General features: G+C 41.9%; 2 protein-coding genes and 1 pseudogene across 5 annotated transcripts; 1 reads left to right on the top strand and 2 right to left on the bottom strand.

Annotated features, from left to right (window-relative positions):
- Positions 1–552: 552 nt before the first annotated feature.
- LOC115676374 (argininosuccinate lyase, chloroplastic) lies at positions 553–4,608 on the bottom strand. 2 transcript variants are annotated; one of them, XM_030599269.2, is made up of 6 exons: positions 4,240–4,608; positions 3,265–3,645; positions 2,791–2,939; positions 1,972–2,263; positions 1,440–1,604; positions 553–1,076 (listed from the first exon to the last, which is right to left on the bottom strand). In XM_030599269.2, exons 1-6 carry the CDS (start codon positions 4,582–4,584, stop codon positions 822–824), a joined length of 1,587 nt encoding a protein of 528 aa, XP_030455129.2. In that variant the 5' UTR covers positions 4,585–4,608; the 3' UTR covers positions 553–821. The 2 variants fall into 2 exon arrangements, with proteins under 2 accessions (XP_030455129.2, XP_056167845.1); XM_056311870.1 differs by lacking the exon at positions 4,240–4,608 and adding an exon at positions 3,750–3,913.
- Positions 4,609–9,099: 4,491 nt separating this feature from the next.
- LOC130138179 (argininosuccinate lyase, chloroplastic-like) lies at positions 9,100–11,924 on the bottom strand (annotated as a pseudogene).
- Positions 11,925–19,881: 7,957 nt separating this feature from the next.
- On the top strand, positions 19,882–23,432 carry LOC115676375 (uncharacterized). 3 transcript variants are annotated; one of them, XM_030599274.2, is made up of 3 exons: positions 19,882–20,113; positions 21,029–21,560; positions 22,981–23,432. In XM_030599274.2, exons 2-3 carry the CDS (start codon positions 21,104–21,106, stop codon positions 23,028–23,030), a joined length of 507 nt encoding a protein of 168 aa, XP_030455134.1. In that variant the 5' UTR covers positions 19,882–20,113; positions 21,029–21,103; the 3' UTR covers positions 23,031–23,432. The 3 variants fall into 3 exon arrangements, with proteins under 3 accessions (XP_030455134.1, XP_030455131.1, XP_030455130.1); XM_030599271.2 differs by having other exon boundaries at positions 19,886–20,113; positions 21,032–21,560; positions 22,978–23,432; XM_030599270.2 differs by having other exon boundaries at positions 19,887–20,113; positions 22,978–23,432.
- Positions 23,433–23,916: the final 484 nt, after the last annotated feature.

The following is a 23,916-nucleotide window of genomic DNA, read 5'->3' as shown; positions in this document are numbered from 1 at the left end:
CCACGGTCTCACTCTCTTCCCATCTGTCCCTCTCCTCTTCTTCTTCGACCTGTTCTTTCTCTACTCCATTCCTGAAGTTTCAGAATTTGTGATAGACTGTAATCACACTTCGCCAACTCTTCACATGGAGGCGCCTAATCTGCTCTTCTCAATCGACCTCTCTGCTGGAATCGCCTAAAACCATTGCTTCCAGCTCCGTCATGCATATAGTTGCAACCTTATCTCCGGTCAACCTCGTGCACTAACAAGCCGAGGTGGACCCGAGGGTAAGAAACTAGCAAGGGCGAGTCGAAATCTGACGTTCCTGCTAGATCTAAGCCCTGGATCAAAGGCTTGTCTTGTCCCCACCTCGCCCTCTTGAGGACAGTGACAACAAAGTAGAGAGGACGAACGAGGGTGCCATGGAGAAGGATAATGTAAAGAGAGATGCGAGGCAGAGAAGAGGGACGAGTGAGGTACAAAGCAAGGCCATGACACAATATGGGTTGGAGTGGAGGCGGGATGGCATCGGCAGCTTTCCGAGACAAAAGAGGTGGTTGTGGCGAACCTGGGTGGTGAAGCCGTGAATCCATACTCATTCGGATAGTATTTTATTTGAATCCATGTTATATCCAGATGTTATCGAACATTAGATATGAAATTCAGATTCTCAACATATCTTTACCCTATTTGACCTAATCCTATCCAATAAAAAAATCCGGACAACCGAATGCAGCCCATGAAATATTAAAATGATCCATCATACCTGAGACCCTCAATCTGCCCACTCTAAAACTACTTTATCAATACAAGTTGATTGGCCATTATTGAAATAGTCTGGATCAGATTCTTTCGATATTGAGCTTCCTAACCCAGTAGTCCATCTGACTTGCAACGCATGCCGATCCAGCCGACCCATACGAACAGAAATTCTTGACTGCATTATCAACGCCGAGGTACTCATACACATCCTTATCAAACACCGGGCTGATGCTATGTAGTTCATCCAGACTGAGATCCTGAAGCTGGCAGTTCCTTGAGACACAAAATGCAACTGATCTCCCGACAATGTCGTGAGAAGTTCGGAAAGGGATGCCCTGGAAAAAGTATCAAAATTCAGAAACATTCCAAGATATGACATAATATGGTAACCCCGCCACATGGAAACTATAGTGAAATAGGACCAAAGTCCTCCTATAAAGTTTGTATATCCCGTTCTCTTGGGGATAAGTAAAGCATAATAGATATCAGTTTGCAAGTAAGAAAGCTCAACAGCAGAAGGAACAAAGAGAGTGCAAGTGAAACACTTCTTTGGTATAAAAGTTAACAAGGGAAAGAACACTGCCCAAGTTTTGAGTCAGGGGCACCAGATAACTATTTGTGCTGACCATAACTAAGTTGTTAGAACTAAAAGAGAGGGAAAAGAAAGAAAAAGTAGTGAGATGTCACGCAAGACTTACCTTTTTAACGAGGTAATCAGCAAGTGTTGTGGCATCAAGGTGGCCAGCCGGCAAAGCCCTGCATATACGCTCCTTATTGAAGGTAATATTATGAGCGAATTCTGCAGACACTTCAAGCATCCCTACAATTGTCTTTACGCTATCAAATACAGGTTCCTTGTCCTCCTGTATGGAAGAGGATAATGTTCTTCAGCATATAGCAGCTAGTCAGAGCTTATCAAAATCTCCTACTACAAATTGTCTATTTTCTACTTCATTATTATTCTCCAAGAGGATATGCATTTAGTCTTTCCAATCTTCCAGCTATAAATTGATATTTAGAGCACAGTTCTATGAACGAACATATTACAATGACAGCAGCATTTAATAGTTTTAAGTTCAAACTTAGTATCCATCTATATATCAAAACTCTTGAAATTTCATGGATGTCACGCGCAATTTACAATGGGCCAGCAATGTTTTCTTCAAGTGCAAATGCCGGTGACAGGCATAGAAAATCATCAATAAATTGAAATTAGAAAATGTAATCTACCTGCAGATCACGATTGTAAGATGGAGGAAGGCCCTTACACAAGACCAGGAGAGTAACAAGGTGTCCAATCACTCTAGCTGACTTTCCGCGGACAAGTTCCATTGGATCAGGATTTTTCTTTTGAGGCATTATGCTACTTCCAGTGGAAACAGAGTCACTTGGTGTAATAAAGCCAAACTCCTCTGATGCCCACAAAACCCACTCTTCACCAAGCCGTGAAAGATGCACACCTATTATAGAATTGGCTGACAAAAACTCCACAACAAAATCTCTGTCCGACACTGCATCAATACTGGTTAAAACATCAAGCATCAACAATCTCTTCCCAGAGCCACATGTTAAGAAACAACAGGATTAAAAATGTAAATATAGAAGCGCAAGAGAAACAGTGATCCTCTCCTCTTGATGGTCAAAATGCCAAAGGATCTCATGAGAAGATGATCAGACATCCACAAGATTTGACAAACCAAACAGGCACCAAAATGTCAGTTCGAAGTAGATAAAGAGCATATAAACCTTCTTGAAAAAGTTGTCTGGGTAAAGTTGAGTATCAATTTTATATCGCTTTTTCATCAATTTTCATGTAAAAGGAGGACCTTGAAACTTGTACCAATCAACACTAGATACATGATTGACCGATTCACTTGATAAGAATACATATTGCACAACAATTACAAGGCCAATGAGAACATATGTAAATAATACAATAAAGTGCAATAGAAATAAACAAGTCCGTATTTGCACCAAAAGAATGGAGTATCTCCAAACAGAAAGCACATTGCTAGAGCATCCAACTCTGCATAAACGATTGAGTCATACCTATTGCGCATGGGAGCTGAGAACCCTAGCTCTTCAGCAGTCATAAATCTGTCAATTGGAAGGCCAGTTCCAGCCAAAGCACATGCCCCAAGAGGGCAGAAGTTGAGCCTGGTTCTGCAGTCTACTAAACGACCAATATCACGCTCAAGCTACAAGACAAGACAGTGTAAGGTTAATTTTTATAGCAACCCAATAAACTAGCTTCAAAGAGCAGAAATGGATATTGGTGTTCTGACAAATGAAGAGGCAACATTTACCATACATGCACATGATTAAACACCTTATAACGTCACATAAATCATGGCATATTTAGGAAGTACGAGGCTTCACTACTATGCCCAATAATGCCACTCTAAAAGACCGGCTTCTATATAAGAGAGGAATAAAAACATAACTAAATGGCATCCACTTAGAATTAAAGCAAAGCATGTCATCTTAAGATAGAGACTTGCTAATTACATAGACTATGAGTACCTGCTCAACATATGCTAAGAGGTGATGTTGCAACAAAACTGGTTGGGCCCTCTGCATATGTGTGTATCCCGGAACAATTACGCCCTCGTTTTTTAAAGCTAAGGTCACCAAAGCCACCTGAAGATTTGTAATACATGGAATGATCCTATCAATGGCATCACGACACCACAGGCGAAAATCGGTCTGAACTTGATCATTCCGACTTCGAGCTGTATGGAGCTTCTTTGCCGGCTCGCCGATCATATCAGTTAGTGCTGCTTCGATGTTCATGTGCACATCTTCTCTATCAGCCCTCCACTTAAACTCTCCGTTTTCAATCAGTCTCTCAATCTCACTCAGTCCTTCCAAGATTTTATCTCTGTCACTGTGATCCATCAGTCCCTGCAAGAAAACACTGACGTGAGAACTAAGCGATTCATCAACGAGCGTGGCTTTATCTTGTAGGGACAATCATAAGAACGTGATGATTGCCTGTGGGTAATTACCTCTTTCATGCCTTCACATGTGCAAAGCATCGTGTGTTTTCGCTTTAGTGCCGGGGAAAAAGTGCATTAGGACTGTCCTAAGACACGGAGCATTACCAGTATCAGACAGAAATAGAAAAGGCCGAAGTGTGATTGTTTATGCATCTCGTGAATGTTCAATATGCCATTTGCGAAGCAAAATAATGTCAATGCGGGTCGCCCAACCATGTTCTGATGAAAACGAGCCTCTGCTTTCTCCATCTCTTTTGCTTGCAACTCTGAAGCACGCACACATCTAGAAACTACTCTATCCGTGTTCACATTTCACACAGTCATTATATGATTGCTCTCAGTAGGCTAACTCCCACAAAATACATTCATCATCTCCGCCATCCACAAAATCTCACTCTCTCAAACCAAAGCAATCAACCCAACCTTCCTACACCGAAACCCAGTTCGCCCAATGGGAACAACCAAAAAAATGGGGAAAACAACAACGTGCCACGATCACCTGTTTGGCCAACATAGAGGCATGCGCCTTGCTTCCCATGATGTCGTGCCTATACAGCTCCTTATCGAACGAGATGGACTCGGTGAACCTCTCGACCGTCTCCGTGACGCTCTCCTTGAACCGGCCGCCCCACAGCTTCGCCTCCTCCTTCGAATTAGGGTTTCGGGTGGCGGCGCTCATGGCGATGGACAACGTCGCGCGGAGCCTGATGTTCTTCGAAGGAGCCGAGAGTGGCGGCCGCAGCTTATTCAGTTTCGGATGCGATAAGAGTCGGCTCTGTGAAGAGGGATGCGCGGATTCGGTGAACAGTGAAACGGTGCGAGGAGCGACGACGGTCGACTCCATAAGAGCTCTCGAAGGTATGGGGCTTTCTTCTCTCTGTATCGTCCGGAGAGATTTACTTGGGGTTTTCGGCGGCAAAGCTGGAGCGATCGAGGGCTTTCGGCCCCGTTTAGTTCAACTTTTGGCCTAGCACTGGCTAAATGCTAAGATCAGCTTTGGGCTTTAGGCATTTGACAAATATCGAAATTTTTTTTTATTTCCCTTTCCAAACTACCCTCGCTTAAACTTTAATATTCCAGTTTTACCCCCTTATTACTGTTCATCTTCTTCACGAAAGCGTGCCTGGCGAGGACGGCCGACGACACCGGATTTGGACGACAAAGGGCCGACGAGATTGCCCGACCCAGGCGACGGTAGCCTGAGGTCGCGCAACCCTTGCCAGGGGTCACCCGAGGTAGCCCGACGGCCGCCGGTGCCAAATCTGGCTCACCGGCGGTCGCCCGACCTCGGACGATGGCCGCCGGTGCCAGATCTAGCTCACCGGTGGCCGTAGACCTTCGTCGGCTCCGACGAAGGTTAACTTTTTTTTTTTAATAAAAAAGGATCCCAAAGCCCTTTGCAAAAAAAAAATTAGCTAAGGGCTCGTTTGGTAACGTGCCAAACAGTAAAAATTTCTGTTCTTTTGTTCCCAGAAATAGTTTGGGAACAGAAATGCGTTTGGTAAATTTTTTGTTCCCGGGCACATTTTTGCAAAAATTTGTGCCCAGAAACAGTTTTGGAAGAGAAACAAGAAGTAAAAAAAAGTTACTTCTTGTTTCTCGGCACAATTTTGAGAATCGGTTTTTTTTCTTCTTTTTCGTTTTTTTCTTTTCTTCTTTGTGTTGTTCTTCCTGGGTTGTGGCCGGTCGCCGGCGGAGGCGAGGGTGAGGGCTGGACCCTCGCCGCCTAGGCGAGGCGGCTCGCCGTCGATCATGGTGAGGTCGAACTCGCCCAGATCAGGCGAGGCCGAGCCTTGCCGTCGCGACCCACAGCGAGGCCGACCTCGCCCTGGGTCGCGACGGCGAGGCTCGGCCTCGCCCAGAACCGTGAGGTCGGCCTCGCCCAGATCTGGGCAAGGCCGAGCCTCGCCGTTGCGACCTAGGGCGAGGTCGGCTTCGCCGTGGATCGCGACGGCGAGGCTCAGCCTCGCCCGATCTGGGGGAGGCCGACCTCGCCGTCGCGACCGACGGTGAGGTCGGCCTCCCCCAGATCGAGCGAGGCCGAGCCTCGTCGTTGCTACCCACGGCGAGGCTCGGCCTCTCCCGATCTGGGCGAGGCCGGCGATGATGCAGGTGGCCAGGGCGGCGGCGAGGGCCGCGACGCCCTGGCCTGTGGCCGGTCGCCGGCGCCGGCGACCAGCCATGGCCAAAGAAGGAAGGATAGAAAGAAAAAAAAATATTAAACAATTTAAAATATTATTAATAAAAAGAAATTTTGTGTAGTTACTAAACGTATTTACTCTTTTCTATCCCAGGAATAGAAATTTTGGACAGTTACCAAACGCCTTCAAATGCTTAGAAATTATTTCCGGGCACAGAATAAAAAAGAACCATTTCTGAGTAGAAATAGTTCCCCGGCATAGAAATATTGTCATGCGCACCCTAAACACTACTTTGGCCAAAGTAGCTTCGCAAAGAATTTTTTACCAAATGCCATTTGCATTTCTCCAAAAGCTTTAACCCAAAGATATTTGCATTCCCTAAAGGCCACTTCCCAAAGTTAAGCCAAACGGGCTTTTAAGTTGCGTCTCTTGATTCGGACTGGATTGGGTGGACAAAGAGGATTTCAAATCTTCCGAATATCTTTTAAGATCTTAAAAATGTCCTATTTTTGGTGCTATCTAACATAAGATAATTTCATTAAAAATTGAATTTGAAATCTTTGAATATTTTCGATATAAGTAATATGCCATCATCTTCAACAAGTATTCTCAAGCCTCCCATAGTCGATATATTCTCAACAGCCTATCCCCACGAAAGTTCAAATGCTGAGCTACAAAGGAAATGCAGGAGGGCGACTTTTTTGATTAAGCAAAATTCTGAAGTGAATGTGGGGGAGAATCTCTCTTTGACGTTTCATCAAACACTTGGTGAGCGCCAGCTAAAAACAAATCATTAAAAAATAAAAAAAATTGTAGAAATTATCCACATTAGCACTAGTCATTGAGAATTTTTTGGACAATTTTCTCATTTTTTGAACGCTGCCATATTATGCTAAATAGTTTGGTTGTATCTGATAATGAATATTTTTAGCACCAAGAGTGATTAAGTGCATTTGATAATATCTAACTATCTACATCTTAATTGATTGATTTAAGTAAAAACCACTTGACGTGTTAAATAAGGGAGGGGAAGTAAATTAGAACCATACCAAATATATTGTTAAAAACCCACTAAGAATATCAAGAGTTCCATGCATGGTAAAAGTCAATGAACGGGCAGTTGAATTAATGCGCTGTAACGGTTACAGAATTAATGCCCAGAATAATACTTTGAAATGGTTTCAGAATCAACAGATTCAGACTCTGAAACGGGCTCAGATTCCGCAACCGAATTAATGCTCTAAAACGATTTCAGAGTTAATGGCCAAATTGATTTAAATAAATTGGATATGAGTTTCATGAGAAGAGGAAGATTGACGTCAATCAAATAATTCACACATAAGAACAATTGCTAGCACAATTGAAATGGTGAGCTCTCTCGAACTCTCTCCAATATCTGACGTATGATTGGTAATGTGTCTAAACCAGAGATCCGATATTTGTGAGGTTGGAACCGAAGAATATCATAACTAGATTTGCAGGAATAGAAGTACATTATTACCAAATTCGCTAAAACTAAAGAACATTGTAATCAAATTGTTTTGTGCACGGTACAAGAATAACACAATTAGCCATCCTCTTCGATTTGGCAGGGGATGCAATAAATATCAACCCTTTTTTTGTCTGCTCTAAGGCGTCTCTGCTGTAAAAGTTGCCTTTGATGTTTCGGTTTTTTCTTTCATGGCGATTCTCGATTTTCTATCACCGCTCGAGATTCGAATTCGAGCGACAAATCATATGTTGAGAGGGTGAGCTCCGGTCGAGGACCCAATAAACGTGTCTCACGCTGTGTTTTTGAGGTGAAAAGTGGAAAAGAAAAAAGTCCGATTTTTTCCTGATTAATTCGATTATAGTTAAAAGTTAGATGCAGCAGAGTTTTTGATTTGTGAAATGGAAGTCGCCTACGAAATATATTCAAGATGCAAGGATAACCGTGGAAATTATGTAATTCACAATCATGCAAGGTATATCCAATTATTGGTGGAATAATGCTCTTAAAGGCAGTGGGTCTTTCATACATTCGAAAAACGGGTGTGAATACGATAAGAGATACACTGGAAATGTTTCCAGGCAGCTTTTTCGAAATTAGATCGGTGCATTAATATCTCGAGTTGACGGTTTGCCGTTCAATCGGTTAGACTGCCAATTCGATGCGTAGCGATGTAATTAAGCTAAGTACAAAACATAAGATTATACAAGCATAGAGATAAAGGTCAATCATTTAGAGTTGGTTTAGAGAGTGTGTGCAGACGGTGGAGATTCAAAGTTCAACTTGCCGGCCACACCGATTATGCATTTCTCTTTCGATGAACGTTAAAACTGTTCACTCTTGCCTCCTTTGTTGCTAGGATGGCGGATGAGATCACGAAGATCAAGGAAGAAGCTGTGTCACTAAAGCAAAAGAACCTCAGGGGAGCAAATTCTTTGCTTTATTTTGGCATTGGGAACGATTCCTTCGAGCAATTACTTCCATCAATTTGGCCTTGGGACTGATTTGGCTGTTAGTATTGCCATTAAACCTCAATGCTCCCTGCCGACGTTTCTCATTGTTCTTTTCTGGACATTATTCGAAGGCTCTTGTTAGAGAACAAAGAACTCGAGTGTAGAGAAGATCCAGAGCTGATAGACTTGAAAGAAGATGCAGCCAAACTGAGCCGTATGCTTCGCAAACTATAAATGCCGAAGGCAAAATTCCCACCCCTGGGAGAGTTGCAGGCTTGTATAGCTGTACAGCTTTACTTCAGTGTCCGTTAGATCGTCAAGAAACCATAGATAGACATCATGGAGATTGATAGCTAGCTCTGCTGGGAAATTTGAAGCGACACTTTTTTTTCCTTGACGGAATTTTATTGCATCGTGCAAGGTGAAATTAATTCATAATTTGTGCGGTTGGAGCTTATCAAACTAAATAACCCATCTCCCACTACAAATTGTCTATTTTCTACTTCATGATTCTCCAGGGGAATATGCTTTAGTCTTTCCAATCTTCTAGCTATAAATTGATATTTAGACCCCTCAAGCACCGTTCTATCAACGAACATATTACAATCACAGCAGCATTTAATACTTTTCAAGATCAGACTTAGTATCCATCTATAAACTATCAAGAGCCTCTTGATATCTTCATGGATGTAATGAACAATTTTCAATGAGCTGGGAATGTTTTCTTCAAGTGAGAATGCCAGTGACAGGTACAGAAAAATGTCAATAAATTGAAATTAGCAAAAGTATTCTACCTGCAGATCCCGATTGTAAGACAGAGGAAGGCCCTCACACAAGGTCAGGAGGGTAACAAGGTCCTTTCCGCAGACAAGTTCCATTGGATCAGGATATTTCTTTTGAGGCATTATGCTACTTCCAGTGGAAACAGAGTCACTTGGTGTAATAAAGCCAAACTCCTCTGATGCCCACAAAACCCACTCTTCACCAAGCCGTGAAAGATGCACAGCTATTATAGAATTGGCTGACAAAAACTCCACGACAAAATCTCTGTCCGACACTGCATCAATACTTAGTTAAAACATCAAGCATCAACAATCTCTTCCCAGAGCCACTTGTTGGAAGCGGTAGATATGCAAAACAGACATACAACAGGATTAAAAATGTACTTCATCCTAACAATATAGAAGCACAAGAGAAACAGTGATACTCTCCTCTTGATGGTCTAACTACTAAAGGATCTCATGAGAAGATGATCGCAGACATCCATAAGATTTGACAAACCAACAGGTACCAAAATGTCAGTTCGAAGGAGATAAAAGAGCATATAAACCTTCTAAAAACAAGAAGTTGTCTGGGTAAAGTTGAGTATCAATTGTATGTCACTTTTTCATTCATTTTCATGTAAAAGGAGGACCTCAAAACTGGTACCAATTGACACTAGATGCATGACTGACCGATTCCCTTAATAAGAAGACATCTTGCTCAACAATTTCGAGGCCAATGAGAAAATATGTAAATAGTACAATACAGCGCAATAGAATTAAGCAAGTCCGCATTTGCACCAAGAGAATGGGGTATCTCCAAACAGAAAGCACATTGCTAGAGCATCTACCTCTGCATAAATGATCGAGTCGTCCCTATTACGCATGGGAGCTGAGAACCCTAGCTCGTCAGCAGTCATAAATCCGCCAATTGGAAGGCCAGTTCCAGCCAAAGCACATGCTCCAAGAGGGCAGAAGTTGAACCTGGCTCTGCAGCCTACTAAACGACTTATATCACGCTCAAGCAACAAGACAAAACAGTGTAAGGTTAAATTTTATAGCGACCCAATAAACTAGCTTTAAAGAGCAGAAATAGATATTGTTGTTCTGACAAATGAAGAGGCACCATTTACTATACATGCGCATGATTAAACACCTTATAACGTCACATATATCATGGCATATTTAGGAAGTACGCTTCAGTACTATGCCCAATAATGCCACTCTAAGAGACCTGCTTCTATATAAGAGAGGAATTAAAAACATATCTAAATGGCATCCATTAAGAATTAAAGGCAGCTTAAGATAGACTTGTTAATTACATAGACTATGAGTACCTGCTCAAAATATGCTAAGAGGTGATGTTGCAACAAAACTGGTTGGGCCCTCTGCATACGTGTGTATCCCGGGACAATAACACCCTCGTTCTTTAAAGCTAAGGTCACCAAAGCCACCTGAAGATGTGTAATACATGGAACAATCCCATCAATAGCATCACGACACCACGGGCAAAAATTGGTCTGGACTTGATCATTCCGGCTTCGAGCTATATGGAGCTTCTTTGCCGGCTCGCCAATCATATCAGTTAGTGCTGCTTCAACATTCATGTGCACATCTTCTATCAGCCCTACACTTAGACTCTCCATTTTCAATCAATCTCTCAATCTCACTCAGTCCTTCCAAGATTTTATCTCTGTCACTGTTATCCATCAGTCCCTGCAAGAACACCGATACAAGAACTAAGCGCCAATCCCATTAGGCCTTGCCCGATTCATCACTGAGCATGGCTTTATCTTTTAGAGACAATCATAAGAACATGATAATTGCCTTTGGGTAATTACTCTTTCATGCTTCCACATTTGCAAAGCATCACGTGTAGTCACTTTAGAGTCGGGAAAACTCCATAGAAAGTCCTAAACCTTTCAACCGGTTCACTTAAGTCCTAAACTTCATCTACTTCATCTTTAGAATGCAATTAGGTCCTAAAACTTACGTTGAAAAGTGCAATTTAAGGATGTCATGTGGGCAATTCTTAAGTCAAACGTAGGTAATTTTAAGCACCGTCCATCGAAAGGACTTTCAAAAAGGTTCATGACCTAATTAAACCAATAGAAAAGTTTAGAATTTGGTTGCGCTCGGTCAATTATGATAAGAAAGACACGGAGCATTACCGGTATCTGACCAAAAAAGAAAGGCTGGAGTGTGATTGTGTACAAGTCTCGTGGATATTCAATATGCCATTTGCAAAACAAAATGTCAATATGGGTTGCCCAACCATGTTCTGAAAATGAGTCTCTGCTCTCTTCATCTCTTCGCTTGCAGCTCTGAAGCACGCGCATGACTAGAAACTACTCTATTTCTGTTCATTTCACGCCATTCTATAATTGCAGTCGGTAGGCAACTCCCACAAAACGCACTCAGCTCCGCCGCCGCGACACATCCATCTCCTTCCACGAAATCACTCTCGACCCACCCTTCCTACCTCGAAACCCAGCCCGCCAACGGGAACAACGATGCGAAATGATCTATCACCAAGAACGATCACCTGTTTGGCCAACATAGAGGCATGCGCCTTGCGTGCCCTGATGTCGTGCCTGCACAGCTCCTTATCGAACGAGATGGGACTCGGTGAACCTCTCGACCGTCTCCGTCGCGCTCATGGCGATGGCGTTCGGGTACGCGCGCGGCGTCGCGCGGAGCCCGATCTTCCTCGGAAGAGCCGAGGGCGGCGGCAACTTGTTCAGCTTCGGACGCGGCGGCTCGATCCGGCTCTGCAAGGAGGAGCGTGAGGAATCGGCGGAGGGTGGAACGGTGCGAGGAGCGACGGTCGACGCCCCCATAAGAGCTCGAAGGTGTCACACCTACCCCCGGCAACCCTCGCCTGAGTCGGGCGACGGAAGCCCTCGCCCGGCCGGCAGTGGTGGGGCGGCGGCAAGCCCTCGCCTGCTGCTTCCCCTCGCCCAGCCAGGGGCCGGCGAGTCGCCCACGCCCAGGCGAGGGCTTCCCTCGCCTGACGCCGGCGAGGGTCGCCCTCGCCAGATTCGGCGAGGGGCGGCCTCGCCTGTCGCCGGCGAGGGTCGCCTCGCCCAGATCTGGCCACCAGCAACCGGCCGGCGAGGGGAGAAAAGAAAGGAAAAAGGAAAGAAGAGGAAAAAAAAAAAGGAAAAAAATTATTTAAAATAAAAAATGCTGATTGTACACACTGACTCATCCTCCGGCGAGCCACGTCGGCCTAAAAAATTAATAAAAAATGCCACGTCGGATTTTCGGTCAAATTGGCACTTAAGTGATCTTTTCCTCCGACTTGACATCAAAGTGATCCGAAAAAAAGTTATGACACCAAAGTGATCTCCGTACACAAATTATGGCACTTCTAGTGTATTTTTACCGTTTTCTATCACTTAGGACATAATAGGGGAGGGTACTTACAAGTATTCTTACGGGATAACCTACAATTTCCATATTGCCCGTCCCAAAAAATTTATTATAATACACAAGAAACTTTAAGGCTATGTTTGGTGGGTCAAATAAAATTTCGGATAGGATAATTCCGATATTTGGAGTGAGGCGAAATCCGGATATGACTGAATATAGCCCGGATATAGGCCGGATAAAACAATTCCACCTAGGGAGTGGGATAGACCCGGATAGGATATGTGAAATTTTTGGAAAATTAAAATTTTTCTCCATTCCTCCCCCTCTCCCTTTGTTGCTACAGTTCATCTGGCCGGAGCCATGGCAACCATGGGAAGACGAAGCCGACTAGTTCTGGCCAGTGACGCCGCTGGTCCATGATCGACGAGGGGAGATCTGGAGCTAGAGTCCATGGCCGAGCCACCTCTTTGTGGTTGCTCGCGTGGCAGTGGATCTTAAGCCTTCGCATCGCAGATTTCATTCTGGGTCATCCACTGAGAGCGATATAGAAATTGAGAAAAACAGTGAAGAAAAGAAAGGAGCAGGCGAAAAGCTCGGGGTTATGGGAGATTGTTTCCATCGTCTCTAGAAAAAAACTGTCCCGTCCCCTTCATTTCTTTAAATCCCATCCCATGCTCTCTCCTCTCTGTTCCACACACCTCAAAGACCCAGATTAGATAGTATCGTCCTTAAATGATCAACCCAGTAACTTGACATCTCCGACAAAGTGCAAAACTGGGTTTTCTTTCTTGAGTTCAGTTATTTATCGAAGATCCACACGATTGTCTATCTCCAGCAAAGAGATACTTGGTTCGCCTCACTTCCCAGCAAATTTTCTGCCTACTTTTTAGAGTATGGTTTTCTCTGTGGAAGCTGAGTTGAGCAACACCGGCCTCCTCCTTTGCTTCACGAGGAAGAGGGGTTATTTTATTTACATGATTTATTTTTTTATTTTAATCCTGCAAATCAAATATTCATTTGGATTATATTTATTTGAATCCATGTTATATCCGAAAGTCAACAAACATCGGATGGGATATTTAAAATCTTATCCTATCCTTATCCTATCCGGCATTATCCTATCCGGCAAAAATGTCCGGATGACCAAACGCAGCCTAAAACTGTAAGGCTTGTCGATATGCTTGGATGATCCTTTGTCCTTCGTGTGTTGAAAGTTTCTGGACCGTGACATTCTTCCCTATCTAATCGGGCGATGCCTTAGTCGCATCTTCTGCATGGAAGGCATTAATTTATTTTTTGAGTTGCCAAAAAGCTTCCCAACTTGCTTCACTCTTTTCTACACCATTATGTAATATTCGCAATTCCTATGTAATTTTTAGTGCTAGAGAATTTTTCTAGACTTTTGGTTGGAATAATTCTAACTAGGGGTGTACAAAGGAAGCGGGGACCGTCTGGACCACCCGGGACCGTCCGACCACCCGGGACCGGCGGTTCCCGTGGGGACCGGTTCAGTTCCTGATACCAATTTACTAGGATCGGTGAGTACCGGTTTGATTTTCAATTCTAAGCTTGGAATCGTCCACTCTCCCCCGGACTAGAGCAGTATATATATAATTTTTAAGAAAAATTTCCAACCAAAAAACAAAAATAATTTTTTTAAGAAAAATGAAAACCCTAAAATCTCTAATATAGAGCTTAACTTTCATCAACTGAGTGCTCGTCTCGTCTCACTTTCACCCTGTTTGAGTCATGTCTTTATTTCTCACTTATGATCTTGACTCTCAAACTCAACGCCTATTGACTCATAGCCTCGACTCTCAACTCTCATCAACTCACGCCCACGCATTTAGCCGTTCATTGCCTTCCTTTCTCACTCTCGGTCACCTCCATTTACATGAAGCTTGGCGGGACCGGTTCCCGAATTAAGTCTCGTTCCAATTTTTCGAAATCGGTGCTTAGTGTGCGGTTTCCCGTTCTATAGTGAGAATCGCTCACCCAGACTATACTCACCACTAATTCTAACAATTTTGTTAAAATACGTGAATAGAAAAAATTGTCATTTTTAATGCACTATTTCTCTTGCGTTATCGTATTATGAGTGCATTGGAATTGGAAATAACATAAAAAAAAACAATATAAGTTATTTTAAATGACAATTTGAAAGGCTTGTAATTAATCCATTCTTGAAGGGTTGCCAAAAAAGTTGTGCTAAATAATTTAGTTTTAATCAATATTTTTAGCACTACAAGCAATTAACTGCGTTCGATAATATCTAACTATTTACATCTTAATCGATTTATTTAAGTCAATATCTAACTATTTGCGTGATTTTAATTGCAAATTTACAGTTAAAATCCATTAGGTATATATAGCAAGAGTTCCATGTATAGAAAGGAATCCATCGTACTCGTTATTCGATTTTCATCCATTATCAAACAAGACTCGTTTTCTGATTCAGCATTCAAAACCTCGGTAAATCGCCGTTTTCCTTAAAATACGTGAAAAAAAAAAATTAGGCTGACTTTGATTTGAGAATGATGTTTATCATGATTGCACATCGATTAAATTATAGACAAGGAAAGGTTGCATATTGAAATGGGACTATTTAAATTACAAATTTTTTTAAAAAAACATCGAATCTAGCGAATAATCTTTACCACTTCTCCATCCCATCTGATGAGAAATCACCCATTCTTTATCTAAAAATGATATTTCATTAATTTTTTCTCATATGTATATGACATTTAGCATGTTACATCACTGACCAATGAAAAGATATAAAATAAATTGGAAATTGAATTTTATCCTAGTATAGTATGGCGTGTGTTTTTATACATGTATAATTCATTTTATTCCAAAATAGTTCCTCAGTTCAGCAAATGTGTCGGATTCAGAAGTTTTTAATTGGAAATTGTGCAAATATATACGTGTACGTAAAAATATAAGTATTTTAGTATAGAGCTTGAAATTGTTGACACTTAAAATCATGTGCTTGAGCATTCAACATTCGTTTTCCAGTCTCGAGGGTCGCTTTTTAGCATTCTTTGGCCAAATAGCTCATTCAGAGGGATGCTAATCGTCCTACTCACATATGCACTCGTTTAGGGACATGCAACCCCTTTAAAACCGCGTTAATATATATATAAACATTTTTTGGGTACAGTAATGAGTTTTTATTTATAGAAACCGGAAATAAACCCATGAACCTCTTCAGTCCCGAAGATGGGGATCGAACCTCCCACCTCCCATTTTGAAACCAAAACCACGGGCCGCTAGGCGTTAGGATTTTCCAAATGGAACGTGATGTTCGGCTTTACTTCGGATATTCTAATCAATCAAGCACTCAAATTTTTCCTAAAAAGATGGATGCCCACATATTGAGGAATAGTTTTCAATCATCACATCCTAAATAAATCATGAGGTTAACTCCATACCCATTGTTTGACATTACAGCAATCGTCATCATTATTGCGATGGACGATTGGGACAAAGAAAGCAGTGAGAGAACCAAAGTGGGAAATCCGCGGGCCACCCTAGTGTGAGCAGATGAGATTCAAGCAAAGAGATGCCTTGTCAGTCACACCCTTTTGTCCTTATCAGATGGACGTGGATGAGCCATGGGGCAAAACCAGCCACCGAATACTTCAAGAGCGGGTGACCACTGGATCGCCTGCAATGATTGTGGCCTGGCCTCATGCACTCCTCCTCGTCTCTTTCTAGTGTTGTTCTTTTGCTGCTTAGCTGTAGGCTTCAAATGGACAACTTGAGGAACAGAAGGGAGGCCGAAGAAGAACTGGGGATGTGACTTCACTGCTAAAACCCACTATCAGATTGGCCCCAGGACCATTTGCTCTATCACCATCCTTGCCCAACATGGACATCATGAGATTCAGCGCTTTGAAAGGGGACAAGAGCATTGTTCTATCGCAAAAAAGCCGATTGCGCGCCTCTCGGCCTGGTGATTTGGGTTGAGATTTGGGATCGGGACGTGTCGGGAAATGAAATATTGTGGTGGATGGGGCTCGGGTAGTCGCGGGCTATCCCAAATGAGATTGATCTGTCTCGCCATGATGGGGAAGACATGACCTCATTAAACAATGAGTATGTGCGAAACCAAGACCTTTTCTTCACCCGCGTTCCACGTTGAAAACTTTGCAAAAAACGAACGAAGGAAAGCGAAAGGAGAGACAGAGAAGGAAAAGGAAGCAAAGGGAACGACTTCTATTTGCTGATGCTTAGCATTACATTATGCGAGAGTGATGCCATATGACTTTTATTGTATTTTCCGTATAAAGAGGGTGCCGATATTTATATTTTAAAAGAAAATAAAAGAAAAGAAAATGAGGGATAAACAAAAGAAAAGAAGGAAAGAGAGAGAGGGATGACGAATTAGATGTTGACACCTTGACATCATAATGCGAGAGGATAACCTCGTTCAATGTATTGAGGATCGCGTGAGGATATGGTATTGTCGACTGTCTAGAGAAACTATACTTATTTTCCTGAGCAGATTATTGTCTATTTTGATTTTTTTTATAATATTGTTTTATGATCTATTTCTATATCTTTTGACCCCCCGTGGAGCTGAGGAAAAATTACTCGTTTAAGCCTAAATCTATTATACGGATTTCGATTCGGTCCCGAACTTTACAATTCTGCCAATTGAGCCCTGATCCTTGTGCGAAATTTTAATGTAGTTCTTTCCGTTAATTTCCGTTGAAAATCGCCGAAGTGATGGTGGTCTAGTCATTAGTCATTGCCGGCTGTCCGACATGGTAAATCATCATTGTGTGGCAGTCGATTGAAGCTATATGGTACGCTCGAATTCTCGATACCTAGACTTTAGGAACGTTGAACTAATGGGTACAACATATGTGTCCCAATGTGAAGAAGGCTATTTCGCACTAGAATCATCTTGAGAACTTAACACTTGTGAAACTAGCGACTCGCAAAAAGACCACATGAGTAATTTCGTGAGCTAATGTCACATGATGACAACATCATGGTAATCGCACATTCATTCCAATCTGAATGTGTACGCTTGAATTCTCGATACCTAGACTTCAGGAACGTTGAACCAGTGGGCACAACATCTGTGTCCCAATGTGAAGAAGGCTATTTCGCACGAGAGTCATCTTGAGAACTTAATATCTGTGAAACTAGCGACTCGCGAAAAAACCATATGAGTAATTTCGCGAGCTAATGTCACATGATGACAACATCATGGTAGCTAATGACCACATTCATTCCAATCTGCATGTGTATGACGACATATATAATTGAATCCTTACGTGCCGAAGAATTTCGTTAGAGAGTATTATAATTTGACTTAGTCTTAAAACGATGTAGAGTCTCCAACGAACATTTAGTAGTAAATCACCTCTTGTAAAATGAGCAATTACCTTTTTTTTTATGTTGAATACGTAGAAAAAAAAGAGAGAAATATGAGTCCTGTATATACACTAAACTAAATTTGGAGGGACAAGTACAGTGGGAGTGCCATAACTTTCGTACGGCAATTACTTGAGTGTTTTTTCTCACTTATGAGTAAAATTGATCATTTGAGTGTCATTTCTAGCAAATCATCCTACGTTGATTTTTTAATTAATTTTCCATCCGACATGGATTTTTTAATGTTCTTTTAATTTTTTAATTTTTGTATTTATTTTTGTTGAAATTTTATTTTTATTTTTCCTTTTTTTCGGGGCTAGCGAGGGCCGCTGGGCTGCGAAGGCCCTCGCTAGACTAGGCGGCCGCGGGCAAGGCGGCCTAGGGTGAGGCCTTCGCAGCAAGCGAGGGTCGCCGGTGACCCTCACTAGCCCTAAAAAAAAGGAAAAAATTAAAAATAAAAATTAAAAAAAATTGTTCACGTTAGTGCCGATGAAGCCACATAGGACGACTGACTTCTACGTTGGATTTTCCGGCAAGGCAAATAATTTAAATAATCGATTTTTTGAATTTATGGCACTCAAATGAATGAATAAAAAAGTTATGGTATTCAAGTAAACACCGTACGAAAGTTATGCCACTTCTAATATTCTCCCTAAATCCGTACATTAAATATGCTGGGTCACACATGGTTCTTACTAGATCCGACAGTCCAAATCTAATTTAATATATGTAATGCGTGAACAAAAGCAATTCGGAAAATTCTCAAGGGCCTTAAAGTAAAATCAACAGGCAAAATTTTCCTAACGAGTGGATGAGCTGGTAATTTGCGTCGACGTATCATAATCGTACTTATAATTCGTGTGAATTCGTGAGAATCTAAAAGAAAAAAAAGACATCTTACTTTTGATTTCGCGTGACGACATGTCGTATGATATAATTCGTGTTTTATCTCGTGTCGTACAAGCTCCTCGTGTCTCATATCGCCGGCGGTGGTGGCTAAGGCTTACTTGCACCGTCCGCACACGCAAATGGCCGGTCTTGGCACGCCCACGTCATCGCCCCAAAAGCCTCCCACGAGTCCGACGTGGCGCCGGAGCCTCCTCAGGGAGCCTACGCTCCCCTGCGCTCAACCCCACCGTACTCCCCCGCACCCCCACACGTCGGCAACCGGACAACAAATCAATCTAATTTTCACACCGGAATCCCCACGACACCCCTGCCCGTCGATCCCAAGAAAATAGTAAATTGGCCTTTGTTCCTAATTTACGTGTTTAAAAAAAATCACTTGTTTCAAAAAAAAAAAACTTGTATTTCCCAAAAAAAAATTAATAATCAAATGAATACTACGAAAAATCTCAAATTGATACATATGTGATAAATATACTCAAAATTAATTTTTTTACCACAAAAAAACCTAAACCGGTACATTTGTAACAAATTTTCTATCAAAAATCCCAAATTGGTCGTTAGTTTTTGTTAAATTAGATCAATACTACGAAAAAACACAAACTGGTACACCCGTGACAAATAAAAGGTAAAACCTCAAACTAGTATATTCTGTCATCCAACTCAATAATTTGACTGTAAAATTTAACGAAAAATAAGATAGGATAAATTTATCATAGGTATATAAATTTGAAATTTTTTGTGATCAAAAAAATTAACTTAGGATAAATTTATCGTATACATATCAATTCGAGATTTTTTGTTGTATTAATTCTTAATAATATCTGAAGAAGTGCCGAGCGGGGGTCGCTCTTGGCATTTTCCGTGGCCTAATCGCAATTCCCCCTCGGTGTGCCCGACCGCAGGCGATAGAAACTTCCAGAATCACGAATTAAAATTCCTCTTTTCTTCCCCTCCTTCTTCTTTTTTTCTCCTCCTCCTCCTCCTTTAAAGGGGGTCAGATTTTTCGTCCCCCTTTTTTTTTTTTGGGGTCGAAATAATTGCTGTATACTACTACGTATGCACTATAATGCCACATATATATATATATATATATTCACGGCTGAAGAACAAAAAGATAAAAAGTGGAAAATAAAATCCATTTCGGCCTCCCCTTCTTCAACCTCCAGCCCATATACGATTCGCTCCTCCTCCTCCTCCTCCTCTTCTCCTCTGCTGATCGAACAAGAGAGAGAAAGAGAGAGAGAGAGAGAGAGAGAGAGAGAGAGAGAGATTGAATTCGTTCATCGCTTCGATTTTGCAGAGGATGCAATAACTATCGACACCCCCCCCTTCCCTTTTTTTTGTCTGCTTTGAGGTATATCTCTGTCGTGGAAGGCTGCTTCCGACGTTCCGGTTTTGGTTTTTTTTTTTTTTTTTTATCCTGCTTTGCTTTCATGGCGATTCTTGATTCTGAATCTTCGCTCGGGGATTCGAAGCTCGAGCGACGAGGCGTGGAGTCGAGGACCCAGAAAGCGCGTCTCGAGCTGTGCGTTCTTTTCGAGCTGAAAAGTGGGGAAAAAGATGAGCGAAAAAAAGTTCGATCTTTTCCCGATGAATTCGAACTGAACTGCATGTTGCGTGGATGGCTTTCATGGCGGGGTTTTTCCGTGATGTTGGTTTTAGCAGGAGACGTGCGCGTCATGGTCTGCGCTAGCTTGTGGGAGTAGCTGGAGATCTTATTGTTATTCGGGTTGCTTTTTTTGGACTTTGCTAGATTTAGCTTGACCCGTGTGGCTTGAGAAGATAAAAGGGAAGACGTTCGGGGAATATGTGGGCGGTTGCTGGCTGGATTAGTGTCCTGTAGTTGATGATGTTGTCGTGTGCTTCGTTTTTTGGCGTCTGCCTTCGTTGTATTATACAGTAGCGCTGCATTACATCGTGTGCTGGAATTTCTGTTCCCTGTGATTGCTTTTGCTTCTAACGGAAGAATAATAAGATTTTGGGTCCTCTTCTTCTTCTTCTTCTTTCCTGTTTCTGTTTCGATTTGTCGATCATGAAGAGAACATGGCATGTATTGCTCGCTGAAGATTCGTGTAAGATTCTAAGGATATGATTGTATAGTTTTTCTGGGATTGAACAGAAAGAAAGAGCAATCATCGATCGTGTTGACGAAAATTCCCCCCCCCTTTTTTTTTTACGGGATGAATATTGAAATAGAACCTTATTTCGAGGTTTCGAAGTTGCTTATTTGATTTCTTTGTCATCTGTTCTGACAATTTGTCTCCTGCAGCAGGTGAGAAATACTGACCATTTGCCGGGCTCGGAGTCCATAACAATTGTTTGTAGAGCGTATCTTTTCGGATATATGGCTTTGGCGTTCACTAATCTCTCGTGGTGGTTGCCGAGTGGGAAGCACAAGGAGCCAAGGATCTCCAATGGGTCTTCCTTGAATTCCGTGTCCGATGCGGGCATGGAATCTGATAATCTTAAATTTCCTTTAGCAAAGAGTAGGGCCGTCTCCTCATCGAGAAATGTCAAGCGAAAATGGCGCAGTCGGGAGGAACGGAAGATTGACAAAGAGTATGATATTGTTCTGGTGCCTCCGGATGGGGGGTGTATTTCGGGTTCTGAATCTGATGACTTAGAATGGTCAATTGGATGGCTCGAGCCTCATGGGCCTGGATTCCAGAGTGATAATGACTCTGATGACAGTTTCGCGGTGTTGGTTCCGTGCTATGGAAAGGTTCATGACTATCTGATAGAGGATTCAGATAGCAAGATTGTGGGTGCTGTTGCGCATATTACAGAGATTTATCCTGCTGGTATGTTCTCTCCAACACCACTTTTTTTTTTTTTTTAAGAACAGTCAACTCGGTAGATAAGCAGATGAAATGCGCTTTCTTGTTGTGATGGTTGTTCTGCTCTAATTGTGAAATCTTGCTGTCATTATATTCCTTTGAGTCTCATTTCTGTTGAATCGCAAGATTTTGCGCAAGAGATAGAACTTCTAGTTTTCAAAAAACTTGTCAAGCGTATCTAGTCTGGTTGATGAGTTTTCAGTCCTGCCTAAAGTAATTAAGTCAGATGTGATTCTAATTTCCAGGAGATGTAGGAGCTGTCTCTAGAGAAGCTGTTTGCTATCATTCGTATGTTTGTCATGGTGACGGTTGGGACAGGTGTGTTGTAGAACATAAGATTTTTTTTAGCATAATTTTTGAGAAGAACATGTATGTCAGGAGTTCCTCTAAAGCAGTAATAATCTCACCTTCAGAAGTTCTTGAAGTGTTGAAATCTGCAGTGACTCGCCATACTTACTATGATATGGCCACTACTATGGTAGTCTCAGAGTTCTCTGAATTATTCTGTTTGGTCTGTCATGCTGGTCCTTCAACCAATTTACAGCGATTTCTTGTTATTTGCAAATGCTTGAATTGTTCAGTTGCCCGACAAAGGTACAAAGTGTACTCATTTTTGGAGAAATGGAACTGGCAAGCTGTTGTATTCTTTGTATTTAAAAAGTTTCAGATAGAGCTTTTTTCAGCATTAGTAGAACAACTTATGATGTAGATCCTTAAGTACTTAGAGATGGATATTTCTCTGTGGAGTGCTGACTGCTGAGTATTGCTTATAAGCTAATTGTCGATGATTAACTGAATTAAAATCTAGATTGTCGGATTTTTTTTTTGGCAACTGTACTTTACATACATTGTCTAGAAACTCTGCAAGGTGAGAGATGCGACCACATCACTATCCACATTTCATATTTCTGTTGGTTTACAATGTCCTGCAGTAATGCCATCTTGTTTCATTTCATCCTTTTTTCTGCTGATTCAATGGTATTCATGCCCGCGTCATTGAGTTTGCTGTTCTACTGCAAGAATATTGGTGTGAGAAATAGTTTCTTCAATGATGTTTCCAATAGTTGTGCCATGATTTCCAATCCTTACCTCATTGAACAATTTTTTATGCAAATTCTTAAGCCACCCCTCTTACGATTTCAACCATCCTGTTTTAAGATACTTCGAGTTGAATACTTTCATATGCAGTGATTTGCCAATTAGTTCGTGTGAAATACTGCATTTGACCACTAATTTAAGGTATAGAAAATGTCTACACGGTACTACGAGCAACACTTTATCCTCTAGCATTTTTAATTCAGAGAGTCCTCTTTTTAACATCTTTTTTTGCGAAGCTGAGTTGATAATTTTTCTTACTCCGCATCTTCTTTTTCTTCTTCAGAAGAGAGCGAGAAGTATATGGAACAGTGGCTGTGTACCCTCCAAAGCAGCTGATATGCACTGAGAAGTTCCAAGTGACTATGATCTCCATGTGGTGCGGGCACAAATCCGGCGAACCCCGCTTCGTTGGACTGCAATGATCAGTACGTGGAAGGTCTATAAAGACAATATAAAGATGTCGTTCTGTTCTATGACTACACTACTAAGAAGTCTGCTTATTCAGATCGAACTGATTGCAGCGTGAGTGGGTACTATTACTTGAAATTGCTAATGTGTTTCTATGGTAGTGGGCTGGGAAGGTGAATGAAAAGGAAAAGAGGGAGGTGGTGTGCGAGTGTGTGGGTGTGGGTGCGCTTGAAATTCTTTGGTGTAAATATTGTCAAACATGCGTAAGTGGTCTATGTTCCTCCTCCTATTGTGAATAGTATGTAAATAAATGTGAATATCTTGTTATTAGTACTCTCTCTCCCTCTCTCTCTCTGGGGCGTGCATGCGATTACACGCTGCCGGTGGTTCAAACTCGGTTTCAACGAGGTAGAAAAGTTTACTTTGCATGGCTATAGCTTCCAAGTGTATGTAGTGCAGTAGTTTGAAGAGAGAGCGGCATATTACAAGATGAAAGTAAAATGTGGATTCTTCTTGTTTGTCGAACAGTCCTGTGCGCGTGCGCTCTGTTATCATTTGATGTGTGTCGAGACATTCCAATGTGCATGTATCGTCTGACGATATTTGGCAAACTTGATTAGAGCATCGGGGATTTTCAATTGAGGACTCATCCATTTGATCCCATCAATTGTTAGGGCGACTCACATAGGTACAATGCCAGAGCTTACCCGGATCATAGAGCTTGAAAGATGTTTCATGGGTTTTCAGATTATCGGATCTCCACATTCGTACTTGTATATAAAAAGAAATATATAGATTTATACGTGTATGTGGC

This window comes from Syzygium oleosum, unplaced genomic scaffold (genome assembly GCF_021117445.2).
Source record: "Syzygium oleosum isolate NSW1041296 unplaced genomic scaffold, Sole_v2.1 Sole_v2.05, whole genome shotgun sequence".
In the NCBI taxonomy this organism is placed as follows: Eukaryota; Viridiplantae; Streptophyta; class Magnoliopsida; order Myrtales; family Myrtaceae; genus Syzygium; species Syzygium oleosum.
The sequence above is the reverse complement of the archived record's forward strand: the minus strand, read 5'-3'. Positions and strand labels throughout refer to the sequence as shown.

Coding starts and splice junctions, on each gene's coding strand:
- LOC115676374 (XM_030599269.2), bottom strand. CDS start 4,584: ATGGAGTCGACCGTCGTCGCTCCTCGCACCGTTTCACTGTTCACCGAA. Junction 2,264..2,790: donor TCAGCTCCCATGCGCAATAG/GTATGACTCAAT, acceptor TGTTTTAACCAG/TATTGATGCAGTGTCGGACA. Junction 1,077..1,439: donor CTGATTACCTCGTTAAAAAG/GTAAGTCTTGCG, acceptor TACTTTTTCCAG/GGCATCCCTTTCCGAACTTC.
- LOC115676375 (XM_030599271.2), top strand. CDS start 21,104: ATGGCTTTGGCGTTCACTAATCTCTCGTGGTGGTTGCCGAGTGGGAAG. Junction 21,561..22,977: donor TACAGAGATTTATCCTGCTG/GTATGTTCTCTC, acceptor TTTCTTCTTCAG/AAGAGAGCGAGAAGTATATG.